The following is a 20,418-nucleotide window of genomic DNA, read 5'->3' on the forward strand; positions in this document are numbered from 1 at the left end:
TCAATTGCATGTATTTGTGTTGCAGTGGCCATCACTTTCTATAAAAGTTGATGTTGTTGACGTCGTCGTTCCTTCCACCAACTTTTCTATTTCTTCTCAAATGAGTTCACAGTTCACAAGCTCCACCAACTGCTTCTTGGTCTTTTAGACGTTCACATTGTAGGTCATCCAAATTTATCATGACTACCATAGTAGAGCAACAAATGAAACATTATTAAAAATTGACAAATCATAATCTAGCAGAAAACGCAAGAACATTAAACAGAAAATAACAACTTTTGAATTACGATAACCGAGACAGGATTTAGCACAAAACATGTTTATTTCTCTATTTATCGGATAAGCCTTTTACCACCTTTACGAAAGCATATCAACACAATCGTCTGCTTTTTATCTGGGGGCAGTGTTGTCCTTTTCTATTGACCGTTATAACAGCATCGGTCAACCCATACAAGAATTGCACATATAGAATACTGAATGATAACTTAGTGTACTTACAATGCAAGCTAAAATACCTCCAAATATGGGACAGTATTATCAGAGGTACTCTTACATTAAATAAGATTAAATGGGTGTTTTAACAATGTTAAGATTCCAGTATGTATTTGAGGTAATGGTTTGTTATTCAAATATGTTTGGGGTCTTAATAAACACAGTAACAATATTAGGTTTTTTTTTAATACAAGTACTGTACAGACTCGGATATAATCCCAGAACATGGAGTGAGCTATATCATGCCGAAACAGTGCAAGTAAGCCTTATACAAGACTTAGTTTAGAAAGCATGGGTGTGCTTCCTATCCTTTATATAAATTTAAAATTCATATGAGATACACCAGTCAGTACAGAACTTGGGCAACTTTAAAACTAAAATAAAACTTCATGAAATTTCATGAAAAATTATACAAGTAAACTTGCATTCAATGATTGTGTTAATATTGTAAATAATCAGATTCTAGCTGTTTTAATATTTTGGGTGCATATAAACAGAACATTTTTCAGGTAATATTTATAATTTGTTGACATTAATATCTATTATTAAACAAATTGTAACATAATTAACATTACATGATACTAATATTTAGAGGAACAAATGACAAATAGGCCTAAACATTAGCATTAAACGCAATTATAACGAAAAGAGCGGCTAGGCCAACCTAAATACCAACATAAAATTTAGATGAGGCTAGTTAAGGCGCACCCAGGAGGCAATTCACGTAGCAGGGTTTATCAAATTGAGGCAAATTTCTTGAAATAAAACAAATAGTATATATCCAATTTTATTTTAGCATATTTTTGGATACGTCAATGACAAGCACCCCCTGGACATGATACTAGGGAGCTTTTAATTTGCAACGACCCCGGATTACATATTTTTCCCAAGTCGTCGTTCTGTAAAACAGATTACGATTTTTCCATAGCATCCCTGGACACGCCATTTGTAACCACGTGTCAATCTGCTACTGTACTAAACACAGTATCTTTAAACCGAAGGGCTATGGGTGTTACACGAACATACATTAAAAGATAAAGCACATACAGCCATTTCCTTTATGGCATTACCAGTGATAAGAATGGTTATACAATGTTTAACTAAAATACAAAGCTCTGTCTACACTATCAAACAAGTGTGATGTGCCCAAATATGGTAGTCATATGGCCAAATATGGTAGTGACATGACATCATGTCTATATATGGGCACATCACATTTTTTTGTCGCATAAAGTTTGATAGTGTAAACAGAGCTTAACATCACGTCAGTTGATCTTATCTATGAACAACTACGACATATAACTAATTTCACTGCCACAGTATATACAGTATACAGCAATAGCATTGGTGATATATAGTACAGTAACATAAAAAATAGGCTCATGGGCTTATATCAGGTGACTTTTTTTTGGTGAATGAAAAAGTGTTTTTTAGTTGGCTAAAGTACATTAATATCAATGTATTATCGTTCAAGTAATTAAAACAAAATACCATCAAACAAGGTATAAAATAAAAAACATATTTAAAACTTTAAAAAGGGGGTTTTACATTTGTGTATTTCAAAGTAGAAGCAATAATATGCTTATTTTTTTACTGCATATTAGCCCTGATAGGTCATGGTATTTTTAGGATTCACACCTTTTATTATCTCCCTTTATCTAAACCTTTTTGGTTATTCATATTCACAACATCCACACAGAAATATAATGCAGCTACAATATCAGAATTTAAAATATAAAACTAGCCGACAAATCATCAATAGCTGACAACAAAATGTGATGTGCACATATATGGAGATGATGATGTCATATCACTACCATATTTGGGCACATCACTCTTTTTTTTTTGTCAAACTAGACAGAGCTTTGCTCTTTTTCACATTTTTATTGGAGATATAAATGAAATGAAACATTAGCAATCACTTACATGTGAAGAAACATCATCTAAAATTAATTAATTAATTAAAATCAATTCATTCATAACAGAGGAAAAGTATCACTGGAATTTCGAGAAATCATTTTCACTAAACTATTGAATCAGATTTGTGCTAAGAATCTTGGCTCTTTGGAATACTAACCTACATACAAAAAAAAATAATCTGTAGTCAACTCTTCCAAAATTGGACACAGATAACCTTTCCCAAAACAATAAATGCTTTACCATTATCTACATAAGGCATTCTGAAAAGCAGACTAGCCCGGACAAAATGGGCCTGCCCAACAGTGTCTATTTTTTAGGAGAATTGACTATATTACAGTAATTAGAAGATTAAAAATCACTGGTTACTTGCACAAGCAAATATCTTACGGGATAAAATACCATCCCTATTAAAAGCACCCCACACTGGATTATAGGATTGAAATTAATCCTAAGATTGAAAAACAGATTAAAATAAATACTAAATAAAAAATACCAATGTCCACTCAACTTCATACTCAATGAAAATGTACCAAAATAAATGAATGTACACGACCTATTTTCATAATACAGAATCTTAATTTTAAAAAGTTAAATGGACAAATAAATAAAATATACTGTACAAGAAATGTTGATGAAATAAAAAAATACACCCTGTATTCAAATTCAACACCCCTTTTTTAAAAATGCAGTCACCCTCCCATCATCAATTGCTTAAGCGTTTGAGTGGTACCCCGGAAAAAATAAACGGGTTTACCCATTCTTAAATCACCATCAACACAATTGCTTCGGGGTGGGTTAATAATGCCACAGAAGAAATAAAATGGAACTATTCATTCTTAAAATGGGTTAACCCATACTACAACAGCACCTGTAAACAAATTAGGGGGTCAAGAGTTACAGTACTTAAATTTACATAGAATATTTAAGTATCTTGTAGAGGTATAATAGATATTAAGCAATAATATTGTTAATATAATGTTGAGTTTTACTCGCCTAAAGGGGTATCACATAACTGGCAAACCAAATAAATAGGGGTATAGTCAGTACACTCTAGTGATTGTAGGAATACGTTGTTTAAACAAGTATATTGAATTTAGACATGGGATTTAAGCCAATGAGAATACCAGAATTTGCAAATGCATTAAATCTATCTAATCACATGTAATATGGCTTGTTTTATAGTGTTACTAACTTTTTTTAATTTAATATGAGATATGTATAGAGGAATTGAATACCAACCAACTACATCATTTATTTCACATCATCATATTTGACCTCGTACAATCCCATACTCAAATATAATCCCATACTCAAATATAACCCCACCCTGTTAATTTATGACATAGGTGCATACACTCGTAATATGATACATCCAAACTTTATTCTGTAGTACCAACATAATAAAGGTACAATATCACAACCCACTCCCAACAACTATACAATCACATTTTTCAAAAGGGATTTGTACCAGATCAAATATGGTATGTGTATATTGATCACATACAAGCTAATATGAACATGAATATCTATATATTGCTCATATACAATATAGTAGTACAGGATTTTCTCAAAATTAAAAACATTCTAAATTGTACCTATAGACTACTTGGTCTAAATGGTTGAATGCTTAATTTTGTTCTTAGAAGCTTTGCCGACAATTACACTAATAATATTTGTTATTATCAGGAATAATCATTTTCATATTAATATTTGATTGGCTGTTATTACCAATAAAAATAGAAACTGTAATTTTGTTTTAAAACCATGATAAGAGATTGCAATGTTAGGCAAAAAAGATGGATTAAAAAAAAACAGAATTGAATTTTAAAAATTACAGTACAAGCCTGTATAATTATGTACATTATTATCGGGTGAAAATTGTACAAATACCTAAAATATTTTTATATGACAGAATTAAAATTCTAAAACCTTTATCATTTAACAGATTATTGTTATTAGCAAAGGGAGGGTTCAATTTCTTTTAGATTAGAAATAATTTAATATTTTCTTACAAGTTTAAAATGGCAGTACAGCCTAATTAAGCCTATAAATTCTTGCAAACACCAATAACTTATGATTATAAAAAATGTATTTTTTTTGTTATTTTTTGTTGTATTATGGTTGATTTTTTCCTACCTACTAGACGTTTGGGGATTACGATGTTGCGATGTTGATAAGGATGTGCCTTTAACATTGGATAATGATGATATTGATTGTGAGATACTAGATGAATGGGCCAGTATTGCTTGCGTATACGGACTAGAGATCATTGGAGCATGACCTGCCATTGGATGCGACGAAAACATCATTTGTTGGTTACCAGCCATCCAAGTGGTCGACGTCAAATGCTGGTTCATCCTCACCTGGTCGCTCATTTGTTGCGGGGGTGGCGGAGGGTAGTAACCGATGGAGCCGTGTGGTGGTTGGTGGAAGTATTGAGATCGCTGAGGGTTATTGATATTCGGGATTTGATCTTCAAAGCGGTTTTCCATCGGCAAACTGGGAAGACTTTGCACCCAGGATGCGGTCTGTAACATCCTCTGGCTTAGACTACAAGGTTGTGGTGAATTATCAGCGGCATCACCCGCCGCCGCCGCGCACCGTACTTGTTCAGGTTCATTCTCCTTTGGCTCTTGTTTGATTTTGACATGTTCTTGGGTTTGTCCATTTTGAGTAGCAGGGGTGGAGGAGCAATTGTTTATATTCCCATCCTTTGTTAGGAAATGTAAATTAGACGCTGGTATTGTTCCATCAATATTTTTTTCAAGTTTAATGTCAATTTCTTTAATACATCCCGATTCATTCTCACCACATGGTTCCGTTTTAATCACAGGTTGTTTTTCCATTTCAACATTTTCAATTTTAGTGTCATTGCTACCTAACTCTTTAGAGTCAAAATCGTTTTTCGTTGTCGCATCTTCTTTGCTTTCAGATGGTTCTTCGTGAATTGTGGGAGATTTATTTCCCTCTGTGCTTGTGTTTGCGACAGACTTTGAAGATGAGACTATTTCCTCTCTGAGTTCTTTCAGTTTGAGGTAGAATTTCACTTTATCCTGTGCTCTTGGGAATTGTGAACATCGTGCACTTGACGACGGCATTACATAAATAACCTGAAAAATACACATTTAATGTTTAGGTTATTAAGTTAAAATATTTAGAAATGCACTCATGAAATAAGCAGAAAAAAGACAAATTTCTATAAAAGTTATTTGCAGAAAGAAGGTTTAATAAATAAGAACCACATTCAGATCATCATAAAGCTGTCTACACTATCAAAATATGATGTGCCCATATATGGACATGATGACTATCACTACCATATTTTACACGTCTGAACTAGTTTGATAGTGTAGACAGAGCTTTAAGGAACCAATGACATTGAATGCATAGTGAATATTATGCAACGCTGCCCTCACTAACCAATTATGAGACATACACTTAAACATAATACGTTGATTATGCAAATGAATTCTGAGTGACTTCCAAATGGCATTTTCATAAATAATCTAATTTCAGTTCAGTTCCATTTATATAACGCTGTTCATTACATTTCATACTGTAGGTAATGAAGTAGACATTTTAATTTCAATGTTGTGTTGTGTCGATAGCATGACTCATGACTTTAAATTAAAATTTTTTTATGAATGATTGATAAGTGAATTATGTCAATCATTATATGTTATAATAAATTATTTTCAAATGGACCAACAAACAAGAATATAAAGCGCAATCCAGGAATAGAGATGCACATTATTACATATGGCCGATTTTATACTTTATCATAGGTATGGTTTAGGATAGATTCCAGGGGTTACAAAATATAAAGAGGCCTTTTAAAGTGAGTGCTACTGTACTAGGTAAAAATTAAGGTGGGTAGAAACCTAAATAAACATATTCCTTCAGCCTATTAAAATTCAACAAAGTCAGTGTACAATATTTTGATAAAAAACAGCTTATACACCATGTGATCAGTATACAGTGACTAGACTATGATTAGAGTGAGTAAGCATTTTGACAAGTTGTAGAGAACTTGTCACAACAGCTTTACTGTTTGAAATGATGAAATTATTTGAAATGATGATTTCTTTTAAACAATAATAATAGATTTATCTGTAACATTACCAAATATTTCACCTTTTATATTTACCCAATTAAAATTATTTAGAAAATGATAATTTAATCAAATAGTGTCATACAGTTTAATATCAGTTTATCTTGTTACTGTGACCCACATGACAAAAACTGACTATTAAAGATGTATTGTCCCCCTGAAAAAATATTTCTTACAAAAAAATGTTGTTGAATATTCCATTTTAATGTAACGTAATAGTTATCCACTTTGACCAAAAATTGGAATTTACCTGAAAAAATGTAATTTAAAGCAAAAAATGGTCAAATTGCCTGCCAGCCAATGGATTTTTGGTTGAATTTAACCATTTGTTTTGTCATTTTACAAGTGAAAACATTATTTTTTCTCTTTTTTTTTTCTACGGAAGTGATTAACTTTATATTAACTACAACATAAGGTATTCAAAGTCTGATTTAATTAATCTTCATTTTTTATGTTTTTGGGGGACAATACATCTTTAAAGCAGTTGCAAAAATTAACATTTATTAAAATTATTTAGAAATGATAATTTAATCAATAGTGTCATGTTGTTTAATACAGTCTATCTTGTTACTGTGACCCACATGACAAAAACTGAGTAAAGCAGTCGCAAAAATTAACATAATTTAGCATGGTTTCTAATAAGATTAAAAGCAGTTTGGTCTATAGGAAAAGGGGTTTCCTGAAAAGGCCTAACTGTCCAGTAACGAAAACTGTACAGTGCAGTAATGAAAGGATATGGACTAGTGAGTATGCATATAGCAGATTAGCCATGGTTTGTACGTAGAGTATACCTGGAAGAAGGAAACTGGGGGTCAGATTTTGGGTGGGGAGCAATGTGGATTTAGTCTATAGCAGGCCGGATTGCTGGAGATTGGTGATTTTCCCTTTTATATTTCAATATCGCAAACTCATCAGCCGTTCATTCAAAGACTGGTTTACCAGTTGGTTTTAACGCAGTACAAAACTTTCTCCCTGTTTTCTCTATACTGGTCAGACGCCCTTTTTTCAGATATACCGTAATGTTTCTCTATCCTCTGTACAGTACCTCCCAATTTCCCAGTTCCGTGTTTCTCTCAATTTCTCCGTTCTCTACAAGTCCCAATTTTGCTGTACTTCCCGGTTACCTGTACTATACCTACCAAGCTTTCTATATCTCCTTGTAATATAAATTAAGTTTCCATTCTATACCGCCACGTGTTACTGTACACTATAAAGCTCTGTCAAACTTTATGTGATATGTCCATATATAGACATGATGATGTCATATTACTACCATATTTGGGCACATCACACTTTTAGTTTGATAGTGTAGATAGAGCTTTAAATAGTGAACTTCGTTTTCACATTGATCCACATAACTATCCAGCTAACTATCCAGCTGTCAAGTTAAAAAGTCATTCTGTGCATGCTTAAAAACATGAGAATGACTCAAAAGCTGTATAGCTTTGTCATGAAAATGAAAAGCTAAACTCTGTCTACACTATCAAAGTTTATGTGACAACAAAATGTGATGCGCTCATATATGGACATGATATGATCATATCACTACCATATTTGGGTATATAACTACATATATTGGCACATCACACTTTTTTTGTCAAACTAGTAGACAGAGCTTAACAGACTTCCAGCAAAATAATATGATTACCGTATCAGTGCCTTCCATGGGCTCAGGCTGTCGGCCAATTTCAAAGTTTTTTGAACCATTAAACACCTCATAAATACCCTTTCCATTAAACACCGCTATCTTTGGCTTAAACTGCTTCACTTTCTCCAACAAAATTTTGGCACCTTCTTTAATTTCTTTTCTGTTTAAACAAAAAAAATCAATTTATTCCAAAATACTTCTAAGATGGGAAAGATATAAAATTCAGCCCTCGTCAAACATTGTTTTAATGAATAAATTTAATAATTTGTTAATAAAGAGATTTTGAGAAATCTACTTGAACACAGTATTAGTAAATCTTCTACAATTGTTATACTGTAAATGTAATGCAGTACACTCCATTAAATTGTTTTTACACAGTGTGTGTGACATTTAACAAATTATATCTACTATACTGGAAAATAATATGCTGTTATAAAAGAGCAAAAGAAAATAAGCAAACACTCTAGAACAACATTTCTTGATGACAAGAACCAACTGGCCGGAACGCTTCATTTCTTAAAAGGTAACAACAACTTCAAGCTAATGGCGTTAACTAATTAACTAGGATTATTCCATTTACGGATTATACACATCTTATAATTATAATAATTCCCTTTCCAAATATAGATTTCAAATTTAAAATGCTAACAATTTTAACACTAAGGTCAGGCAATGAAATGTTTGTTGTACAGTAGGTTTTATACATTAACCTGTTTTGTATCTTGTTGGAGAGGACTTACTATATGACTACAGTATTTGAAAATCATGCATTTTTAACATTATTTTTTAGAAACGCAACATTTATCATCTTCTAAAAGGATCATTATTTAAAAAATTTATTATTATAAGTTATTATGAAAACATGGCAAACAATATTCTATAAAAAAACTCTACCTAGTTTTACAATACTTGTCTAGTTCAGAATAGGAAAATATGTGTTTGTTTTAGCAATACTAACGACTTATCATTAATACTGGTTAACTGTAGCAATATGGAAGTGTGTTGTTGAGTGTTTGCTAAAAGGATCCCTTTTTAATTAAGACTTGAAAATTATCATTTTGTTCTCAGCTGGTTCAATACTTACATAAAAATATCTGTAATTAGCCAATGTTTTATTCCACTATTAAGGTGTTACATGAACGTCTAAGAATAACTTTAATTAAGTAGGTATCATAAAGGTTTTTGTAAAGATACTGCACAACAATAGCATTTAATTGTAAAGGTATTTGTAAAGGAGACAGAAGAATGTACAGACAATGGTGGTACAACATAGTATTTTGAAGCAAGGAGGGAGGGTTCTTTGTTCCCTCAAAAAGGGACAACTATGGAATTATCGATAAAACAAGGGGTGGGGATTGTTTTAGGCCTCCTTATAGATGGAATTTGCCTGCTAGCTAGGTCAGAATGGGCAAAAATTGTTATAAATTTGGCATATACTAGCAATTTCTAGTTTGAAAAGGGCACTTCAAATAAAAGGGGTTCGTTTAAACCCCACAAACCCTGCTAGATACAGGCTTGATAGTCAATTCGCTCAAAACTTAGGCATACAATAAACTCAAATTCTGGCGAAAACAGACTTTATCTCTGGTCTAAATTCTTTCAAAGAGCATAATTCTTCCAACTTACTTTGATAGATCAGCACTTCCCCGTGATGTCCTTTCTACTATATTTGTAAACCCAATTCCAAAGTCTAGTAGTTTATAGTCATCCATTGCAGTCATTGGTTCTGGAATTAGTCCTGACAGATATAGGCATTTCCCTGAAATATATTAATTAAAAACAGTTTAGAAAAAGAAAAGTTACATACAGTATATGAAAGCAGTACTGTAGGACGCAGTATGCATACAGACAGTATATTTTTACTCTTGAATGAGTACAAATGACACGATTTATTGATGTCCTACACCCTAGCCACTAATGCTATCATCAGTACAAAATGCACCTATAACTCTAGAAGAATGCTTGTCAGTACTCAACCCCTAATTAATCAACCTCACTCCAAAATATAACTTAATTTAACCATCTACAGTAGGTGTGCCGAAAACAGTATTATTGTAATTCATATCGTTGTCTAGCATGTGATGGTGTTTCATGCAGTACTGTACATTACAACAGATTCCTAAAAAATCTTCAGTGCGTCAACAAATTTTCGTTTTAATGACTCGCATGCTCAGAAACATATGAGCACGTGTATATTTTCACTCAATAATAGGCACGTAGTCGTGTGTTGCGAAAAACGAAAAATAATGGAATAAGAAGAGATTCACTATAGCCACCATTGTGTACAGTATACTTTACTGTACGTTTTATTGCAAAAGGATATTGAACTTGTGACTCAAATAGGCTTGAAAGCCCACAAATCTCAAGGGGTGAGCTTATACAACTGAGTCACATACAGTAGCCCCACGAGTGCCACCTCTAATCGGTAGCCAGCTGACTTTTATAGCCAAAGCTTTTTTTTCCAGACGTATACAAAGGATAGATACTGTAACTTTCAAACATTTATTGACTACTGTACATTTGAAACTTCTGTTATGATATAATAATTTATATAAATAAAGACAGTACACAGGTAACAAACATACAGTAGCCTTGTTTCAGATGATAAAAAAGTAAATCAAACTTACAGAAGTGGTTGCCTGGCCCTGCATAATGATGCCCTTTGTAAGCAGCAAATAATCCAGGGTTGATTCCGATCTAGAAAAGAAAGAAACTTATTTAAATATTTAGATGGCAAGACAAAAATGTTAACGAACAAAAAGCTAAAAAGGTTTGTCTGATTCTAACAAATAAATAATTTATTTATATAGAATCAACTTGATACGCCTATTTTGGACGCATCTAAAATCATGTTTGAACTTTAGATTGCGTCATTTGAATGGATGATGAAAACAATCAAAAATACTACTAACTAGTCGACAATACTACAGTATATCAGTATACAATATGCAAATTGTTTGACTGAAGAAAACCTTTATGGTTTTCAAGTTTTAATTTTATTATGCGCACTGTGTTAAACAAAAAAAGGCAACACAATTATAGGTCGGTCAAAAAATAATGTGCTTTTTAGATCGCCGACGGCAAGCAGCATTTGAAAGAAGGTCATTAAAGGTAAAAAAGAGTTGATGAAAACATGCTGTATTATGTTCAGGTAATGTGGCCATAAATCTAGCCAAATTGAATGAAGAACATAAAACATAGTATTCATTCTTTAAAGAACTCGAAAAAATAACTAATTTTAGTAACGTCGGCAACACTGTAAATAAATGTACAATTTTATTCATTAAGCTCCGAATAAGCGACGCGATTGGTTATATAAAAGAATAAGCATCACAAACGCCATTGGTTAAAGACATGAGCTAAGTTGTACAGTAACAAACATTACATAAAACTTTCTATAGGGTTTGGCGATAGTGTTAAAATCATTTCGTTTCAGAGGAAAGTAGTGTACCAGAATGAGGCGGGGTTTTAGTGTACCAGAATGAGGCGGGGTTTTAGTGTACCAGAATGAGGCGGAGTTTTAGTGTACCAGAATGAGGCGGGGTTTTAGTGTACCAGAATGAGGCGGGGTTTTAGTGTACAAGATTGAGGCGGGGTTTTAGTGTACTAGAATGAAGAAGGGCTTTAGTGTACTGGATAATGATTATATTATCATTTTAGTGTAATTACATTACAATGTAAACCAAATAATTGACAGTAGCCTACAGTAGGCTACATATTTGTATTAGTGTTGTTACACTGCACAGTATTATAATTTTTTATAGTGAATTTTCTACAAATCTACACTACAGATGGAAACAGTAGGGTAATTTCCTGGGGTGTTACACTGGTTCAGTTCAATTCCAGCTCACATGTTTGCCTGCTACGTACATGAAATTTATGTTCATAACAATTATTAATGACAGAATACATACTTTAGTAAATGCACTATTTTCAACCAAATATTAAGTGGAATTTAGATAAACTTAGTTTGACCTAATGTGTGAAATTAAAGGAAGTAAAAAGAGAAAGAATTGGGTGTAGACAGGAATCAATAATTATTGAATTCTATAAGTATATAAATTAGTGATGAGTTAATACCTTGTACAGTATTTTTATCAATATCACATAGTTAATACCATCCCGCTATTTTGTATAACAGTTTTTACTGTAGATACACTGTACAGTACTGTATTTCTGTACAGATACAGTACTAATTTATCTATTTCAGTTTATTTACAGTTCTACCCCAGGTTAGTACAGTACAGTAAATTACAGTAGGGGATATCTTAGAACAAAATGTCTCCTTAACACAGGTACAGTAATCTCTTACAGTAATACTGTAGGTGTTGGCGATAGTGTTAAAATTGTTTGTTTCAAAGGAAAATGTACCGAGAATGGGTGTCCCAAAGGAGAGGTCTTAGTGCAATGTATAATATTAATTATTGTATATCATTTTTAATAGTGTGTTGCAACAATACAGTACTGATTAACAGTAAATGTATATATTGTTATTTTGAAATATAAATTTCCCAATTTAAAAGATTTAAATCAGTAAATCGATTAATAAAACTGTACAACCACATGTTAACTGTGTACTTCTCATAAAAGAGATACTGCAGTTAATATTATCGTAGCTATAATTTTAATTCTCTAATATTCTTTCATGTCATCAGTTCGCAATTAATGAAAAACCGCACTATTTAATACATTATTGTTGTACTGTAGCTTTGTTTAATACATGTACTGTATAATTCAATCTATTATTTCAAAAGAGCCTCTTTACTACTAGGCTATTCTTAGATTACCGACTGTAATGGAGATGTTGCCATTACTATTCATATGATATTTAACCGTATTATGCATGCGCTCATGCTAAAAATGAACATTATGTAAAACGCCACCTTTTCAATAATTTATTGAGCTACACTCAAAGGTTACAAACATAAATTATTTGTCCACTTTTAAGGCTCGAAAGAATCGACCTAATGTGCAACATTCTTACTCATTTACGATAACATTACAGTAATAATTTTTGCTTGCTAAATAAATTTACATATTATAGTTTTAAGGATAATGTAACTAAAATGGATTAATTATCTCCAAATCGAGCTATAATATAATGTAAACTAATTTTAAATGGAAAATGTTGTTTTTAAATGTTTTGTTGTTAGAATACTGTTTTTTATTGTTCAAATACTGTAAATACTGTAGCATCAAAGAAATTCTAGAAATAATTGTAATTGGAACCTACTGTACTGTATTTCATATTTTAAATTTATTTTGAAATGTTTAAAAGATTGTTTTCATCCGACACAGAAAATTAAATTAGTCTACTAACACAAAGGGGAAATATTGTATTTAAAATGCACAAATATTTTTGCAGAAAATAAATTTATTTTGATAGTTTTGTACTTCATGCATAAAATTATGGACTATAATTTTAAATAATTTAATAAGAGTAAGTGGATGTCATACTGTACCCTCCATGTTATTTTATAAAATACTTAAGGGAAATTCTTAAAAATGTGTGATTACAAAGTTTTCAAGGGAAATATAAACACAGGTGCAGTTGGTAAATACAGATGTACTAGAGTACAGTACTATAGGTACAGGACAAGGCAATAATCCTACATACAACTGTATTTTTTGTATTCAAAATATCTTGAAATGTATGATTTGGTCATGTGCATTTGAATGAAAAATGTGTCCACTGTCTGGGGGTGCTTTATATTAAAATGGAACATGACACCGCTGCAGCTTCATGAAAGCTGTGCAGCAGCTGAATTATAAGTTAATGTACTGAAGTACTATAATTAATAAACAGTACAGTGTGTATAAATAATTAATATAAAGTCATTTTGAACAAAGGTAATGTGATGTACTGTAGTTCTACAGACTTGATTTATTATAACGCAATACTCATTTGTTTAATCGCAGACTGTTCTTTAGGATTAAACAAATTACAGTATGGTGAACTTATATGAAATGATAGGTCATTTACAACTATTACTACTAGGCTATTCAAACAAACAAACTACTGTATGTGTTTTATAAACTTTAACTGAAGTAGAGGCTTATGGATAATTTTTCAATTTGTTGTAGTCACTTCAGCTATCACAACGCAGGTTGAAATGGTAATTCATACTATAAAAAGATGAACAAATTAATTTTAAAATGTGATGTAGAACCTTACACAGTAGTTATCACAACAGAGAGGTCTAAAAAGAAATGATAGTAAACTTACAATCATGATATCCAAGCCCAGCTTGAGATGATCTGGTAGCACCCGCTTCGCGACCTCTTCTTCGGGCATGCCGTTAAACCTATCAACCTTCCTCCTCTTTTTCACGGGAAACGCATCCGTTAACGTCTCCTGCTTTACTTTTTTGCTTTTGCCCTTCCTCTTTGTTGTCGCGGTCGACGCCAGAGCCGTGGAAACTGCAGGATTCGGTAGTTGTCCCACGGGGTTCAGCATCTGATTTGGATTATTGCAATACATAGGCTCCTGCTTTATGTGAAATCCATTCCTGGGAGGGTAGCCGTTATTCATGGTTGCCATATTACCGTTATACACGCCGTTCATGTGTATCCCGTTGTGAGATGGTAAACCATTCATCTGCATATCGTTATTGTACATACTGTTCACGTATCCGTTTGGTACCATTGGTGAGTAATAGTCGGCTGGTTCCTGCTTCACTTGGAATTGTTGAGGACTAAGGAAGATAAAATAAAGAAAAAAATAAATATTACTACTAGCCCATATTACTGTTATATTATACTGAATGGGTATACAGTTAGTTCCAGGCAGTAAAGATAAGAGTAAAGATTAACAATGGATTTACTAAAAGACATCCCGGTACTTGAATTTAAATTAGGACTTAGCACACAGAGCCAGCAAACAAAACATAGGGCAAATTTGTAACTAATGCTCATAAATTTGGATAGCCTATATAATGGCTACTGTAGTACTAAACCAAGCCCAAGTATACTATAGAAAAAACAACTTTATAGTCTTTCATCACAGTCTAATATTTAAATAAAATAATGTATGTGCTTGAAACAGTTAAAGCATTGTATGAAAATTAATTAAAATACAGAAAATCCAAACATAACTGTAATTAATATGAGTGAGAAACAGAAATACGTATTGGACTGGTGACCTAGAGGTCATAAGGAAATGACCCATACAGTACTAACTGTAAAATGTGAAAGTCATGAGGCAACCAAATAAAAAAAACATAATTATTCCTCGGTGTAATGTAATTTTTTTTTTACTTTCAAATTAAAAGCAATTGAATATTAATGGAATGTAATGACCAAAAAAAATAGACATTTCGGAACCATCCTCAAGAACAAATAAGTAAAAGTTAAAAATTTTTTACTCATTTCTTCTTTAGAATGATGATGATTCCGAAACATCGATCTTGTCATTAAATTTTATTTTTATAGGGAATATTAATCATTTTTTTTTAAATGCAATGTATTCTAGTAACAGACAAATTCCTTATCTGGTTGTATAACATACAAAATAATCCTTTGTTTATGCTATGTATTTCTCAACTGATTTACAAAGGATTATATAATTGGCAAAGAAATGATATGTACGCATTCAAATTGGCATGCAGCTAAACAAAACATTTGTCACTTGTTCAACTACTGTTATCACAAATATAATAATTATCACATGACCTAGAGTACACACTTATATTATGTAATCTTTTCACACTATTTTGCAAAAACACTTGGGTTAGACAAACATTATTATAGTGGCAAGTGCAATTAGATAGACTGTACTGTATATCAATTTTGTTGGTGTGTGAAAAGGATATTATTATTGTAGATATAGATTGAAGATATACAGTAATATCAATAATTAAACTTGTTACTAAGGTCCTGTTCACACCTATAGCATTTCAGCCTATGACACTGTTCAGACTTGATTTTACTGTACTGTAGCACAAGCTAAAACTCCAATAAGTGGAAATTGATCCACTTATAACTTATCAAAACGTTTCCAAATAATAAGCGTCCCGATAAGCATTTGCCTGTGCATGGAAAACCTTCATTTTTTCTCGGTATATACTGTAATTTGATCAATATTATAAACATCATTTATACATTTTTTATTACAATAAATTTGGAACAAATCAGAGCTTAGAAATGGGCCAACTGGCTGAGCCAACTCTTTGCTTTACCACTGCCAGTGTGTACTGTGAATATGCCAGTACGTATTATTGTGACTTTTGTGTTTTGTCATTAATGGAATTTTTATTCATTTATTGCTAAACAATACACAGAAAATGACACATTACAGATGGATAGATGAGCTAACAGGGACACAATAATAAAATAAATCACAAACGTCTTGCATGCTCACACGTTAAGTTTCAAAGAATATTGCAAACATTGCTATTTGTCGTATAAATACTTACTAATAATATGGGTTTTGGTGTTGTACATCTTGCTGTTGGGATTGCGGATGTTTCTGTTGTGGATGTTGCCCCTGCTGTTGTGGGTGTTGCCCCTGCTGCTGTGGGTGTTGCCCCTGCTGCTGTGGGTGTTGCCCCTGCTGCTGTGGGTGTTGCCCCTGCTGCTGTGGGTGTTGCCCCTGCTGCTGTAGGTGTTGCCCCGGCTGCTGTGGGTGTTGCGGCTGTTGTTGCTGCTGTTGTGGGAGTTGCCCCTGCTGCTGTGGGTGTTGCGGCTGTTGTTGCTGCTGTTGTGGTAGTTGCCCTTGCTGCTGTTGGTGTTGCCCTTGCTGCTGTGGGTGTTGCCCCTGCTGCTGTTGCTGCGTGTGTTGCTGTTGTGGGTGTTGCCCCTGCTGCTGTTGTGGGTGTTGCCCCTGCTGCTGTTGTGGGTGTTGCCCCTGTTGTTGTGGATGGTGCTGCTGTTGTTGTTGCGGGTGATGTTGCTGATGCAGATGCTGCTGTTGTTGTGGGTGTTGCGACTGGCTTTGTGGGTACTGGTATCGATTCTGATCCATGTTTTCGTGACCTTGTTGTGGAAATGGTGGCTGTTGCAAGTTCACAGAAATGGGACACATCAACTGAAAAATAATGAATTGATATGTTAGTATGCACAGTGTATCTATTAACATTTGATTCTTGCATTCATTTACTTGTGCACATACTGTACAGTGAGATTCCTTACATTACTCAAGAAGTTTTTTTTACTAATTTTTAAATAAATATTACAGGTGTTTTGTATCAGGTTATTTTTTTGAATAAAATAAACATAAAAAAATGTTTATATTAATAAACTTTTGTTTTTAAAAATATTTACAAATTGTAATAGCAATGTTTTCATTAACAGCAACTAATGAAATGACCAGTTACATTTGTAAACCTTATCTTACTGTACTGTAGCCTACAATTATTTTTATTAAAAACACATTCCAAGAAAATTGATTTTATAGCTTTTTTATTAAACAATAAACGAATGATTTGCCATGTGGTTTAACATGTACTCTATGATTTAAACCAAATGTGACGTTGTTAATATTATCCTTAAAGTAATTTATAAAGCCGGTATGTGCGGACTCGATGCATTGTCATGATTTTGAATGTAGGCTAGCTTCAGTTAGGCAAATTTAAATTTATTTTTTTCAATTAATCCGTCCTTGGCCTAACTGTAATCGTAAAACAATATTATACGTTACCATAAAGGTCGAATTAACCATAAAATATACCCAATTTAGGATGCGATAGAGCCTTATGCTTGCGTTTTTTAGCAACCTTTTGTGCTATGCTAGCTCTCATTCCTTTTAAAATACAAAATTCGGCAGCTGCTGCTCTCTGTCCGTCGCACACAGAAATTCAAAAGGGGACAAAACTTGGCTATTTCTAGACACTGAAATTCATTCTTACCATAACTATTTTAACCCAAGTCTTAAACAATCGTTTAAATAAGTATGTTATCTTTAAAATAAGCACAATTTTTAGTGAAAAAAACAATTTAGATTGACAAATATGGACAAAAATTACGAACCTTCTTCTCAAGTTGAACTGCGACAGACCACCATCGTTTAAAGCCCAGCCTTCAAAACAATCAATCAAAACTAACAGCCGATTGGCCGAATGAACAAAAGTATCAGTAAGCGTCGTAATCTAAGCCAATCACACAAGCCATAAGACACAGTTAGACAAAGCCACGAGAAAATTAGTACGAACAAACAAACGTGTAGTCTGCTAAAAAATAAGAATGGCGGCGTTGAGATCGTAAGTTTCAGTTATGCAAAGTGACACTCTTCGTCGTTTTTTAAATCGTTGGCCAGGGAAAAGAAGACTAGGAATATATAGATTCCTTCCACTGTTTTTCTTTATGGGTGCTGGTATAGAATGGGTTATGATTAATGCCCAAATTGCTCCCGGAAGAGAGACATTTTGTAAGTGTAATCCTAGGCCTGGCTACTATCCCTAGTTATTATTTACTAGTGGTAGTAGACCTTCCTCTCCCGGTGCCGTCTAAAGTAAGCAAGGTATAGAGGGATGGGCTTAGGGCCTAGGTTAGACTACACACATAGGCCATCACAAGATTACCAATTGTACTACTAGCTAGTCAATCTGTTTAATATTAAAACAAACAGTGTCAGTGATAATTAATATGTTTATTATTCTTTTTAATTTTTTTAATACTGTAATTAATTTAAATGTATAATACTACTATTAGCCTACTATTATTAGCCACCGCAGCACTAATAAATAGTAACTTAGTAATAAATAATATATAGGCCTAACTAGTACTGTATTTATATTAATTCGATTAATCAAATAATATTTTATAAATTTATATTAAATGCATCATTTCCTTTATTATTTTCTAAAAAATATAAAATTTTACTTTTTATCAAACACAAATTGAGTGCACATTTATAGTACAAGTAGTATTGTGTTTTACATCACCTTGAATTAAAGTCATAAAAAAACCCATAAAATCTGAAAAATATGGGAGAATTTTTTTTTCATATTGAAACTCAAGGTCATTTTAATCATAAAAATTAAATAATAGTTTTCATGTTTATTGAAAGTTTCCGGAAAAAATGCGAGTCGTTACCAGGATGTGGGTTTACTTAGTAAATGCAATGAATGTTTTATTAAATTCTCGGAACAATATCACACATTTTGTTTGAAATCTTTTTTTTATTTCCTGTTTGTAGATGATGTATGGCGAAGAAAGCAAACTGAAAAATTGATACTAGAGAGAAATAAAACGGTTGAAAGAAACAGTGAATAATTAAAACAATTTTATTAACTGAATTTTAAATTTTCAAAAATGCCTGCCGGTGTGAATTGGATACCATACCTGAAGTTTGTTTCAGCTAGTATGATATCAATGTTTTTAGGATCACAAGTGATTCATAACTACTATAAACCAGATATGGTAAGATAAACACGAGTGCTATCTTATGGATTATGAGGTGGGGGGGGGGGGGGGTTGCAATAAAAATGCATTAAGATTAATAGTTTATTAACGAAAAAATAATAATTGTCATACAGTTTGTATACGAATAGCAAATCTAATGAACATAATGATCTCAGTAGGTGTGAAAGTGCAGTAGGGCCATTATCTATAACATTTGTTCTTAAGCTCCGTCTACTGTACACAAACTAGTTTGAGAGATATGACCAAATATGGCAGTGATATGACATCACATTTTTTTGTCACATCAAGTTTGATAGTGTAGACAGAGCTTTATAATCTGTAAATCCCAGTAACCACAGCATAATAATTATTACAACCAATACGTGTCAAAAAGAACAAACATATCTGGCTCCTGACAGACACTAGTACAGAAATAAGAGATAGTGAATATCTGTGTAAAGTAGTACTGTATATAGTGTAAACAAGTTTTAACAATTCTTTAAAATTTAATTTTTATAGACTTTACCTGTTGATTTGAGTGGAGCAGACAGCACACAGACAGATGTGGAGAATTCTTCCAGGTGACCGGTCCCATTGCCTTCAATGTACAGCATCAACAGTAAAATCCTAGATGCATTGGTTACTTTGTGATAACTAAAGTTTTCTTCAAAAGTGCAAAACTTTCAGACCAGGATGTTTAAGAGGCTATACACGATTGGTTAAATTAATAAGTTCAAGGATCTCAAGTAGAAAACCGGCCAATAACAATGAGGCACACATGGTATTCATTGTCAAAACTAATTTGAAATTATATTATATGTTAATGTTATTAATTGATTGACCTGCTTCAGTTGGGTTGAATCCATCGGCTAAGTACACAAATTATATAGAAAACAAATTGGCAAAT

At 32.7% G+C, this 20,418-nt stretch overlaps 2 protein-coding genes across 4 annotated transcripts in view; one reads left to right on the forward strand and one right to left on the reverse strand.

The window, feature by feature from the left end:
• Positions 1–303: 303 nt before the first annotated feature.
• On the reverse strand, positions 304–18,178 carry LOC144855281 (uncharacterized). The gene is made up of 7 exons (XM_078713090.1): positions 18,138–18,178; positions 16,586–17,196; positions 14,398–14,866; positions 10,799–10,868; positions 9,798–9,930; positions 8,172–8,331; positions 304–5,522 (listed from the first exon to the last, which is right to left on the reverse strand). The coding sequence occupies exons 2-7, from the start codon at positions 17,191–17,193 to the stop codon at positions 4,545–4,547; spliced, it is 2,418 nt and encodes an 805-aa protein (XP_078569216.1). The 5' UTR covers positions 17,194–17,196; positions 18,138–18,178; the 3' UTR covers positions 304–4,544.
• A 51-nt stretch (positions 18,179–18,229) lies between these two features.
• The window catches only part of LOC144855294 (ubiquinol-cytochrome-c reductase complex assembly factor 6-like), a 128,855-nt gene continuing 126,666 nt past the window's right edge, over positions 18,230–20,418 (forward strand). The window contains exons 1-3 of one of the 3 annotated variants that reach the window (XM_078713112.1): positions 18,230–18,367; positions 19,306–19,529; positions 20,031–20,399. In XM_078713112.1, coding sequence (XP_078569238.1) covers positions 19,422–19,529; positions 20,031–20,096 — 174 coding nt within the window. In that variant the 5' untranslated portion in view covers positions 18,230–18,367; positions 19,306–19,421 and the 3' untranslated portion in view covers positions 20,097–20,399. Of the gene's footprint in view, positions 18,368–18,392; positions 18,535–19,305; positions 19,530–20,030; positions 20,400–20,418 lie in introns of those variants that run through there. The other 2 variants (XR_013614781.1, XM_078713111.1) reach the window with 2 other exon arrangements.

Source organism: Antedon bifida, chromosome 11 (assembly GCF_963402885.1).
Source record: "Antedon bifida chromosome 11, ecAntBifi1.1, whole genome shotgun sequence".
Lineage (NCBI taxonomy): Eukaryota > Metazoa > Echinodermata > Crinoidea > Comatulida > Antedonidae > Antedon > Antedon bifida.

Coding starts and splice junctions, on each gene's coding strand:
- LOC144855281 (XM_078713090.1), bottom strand. CDS start 17,193: ATGTGTCCCATTTCTGTGAACTTGCAACAGCCACCATTTCCACAACAA. Junction 14,867..16,585: donor CACCAAAACCCATATTATTA/GTAAGTATTTAT, acceptor TATCTTCCTTAG/TCCTCAACAATTCCAAGTGA. Junction 10,869..14,397: donor TGGGCTTGGATATCATGATT/GTAAGTTTACTA, acceptor TTTCTTTTCTAG/ATCGGAATCAACCCTGGATT.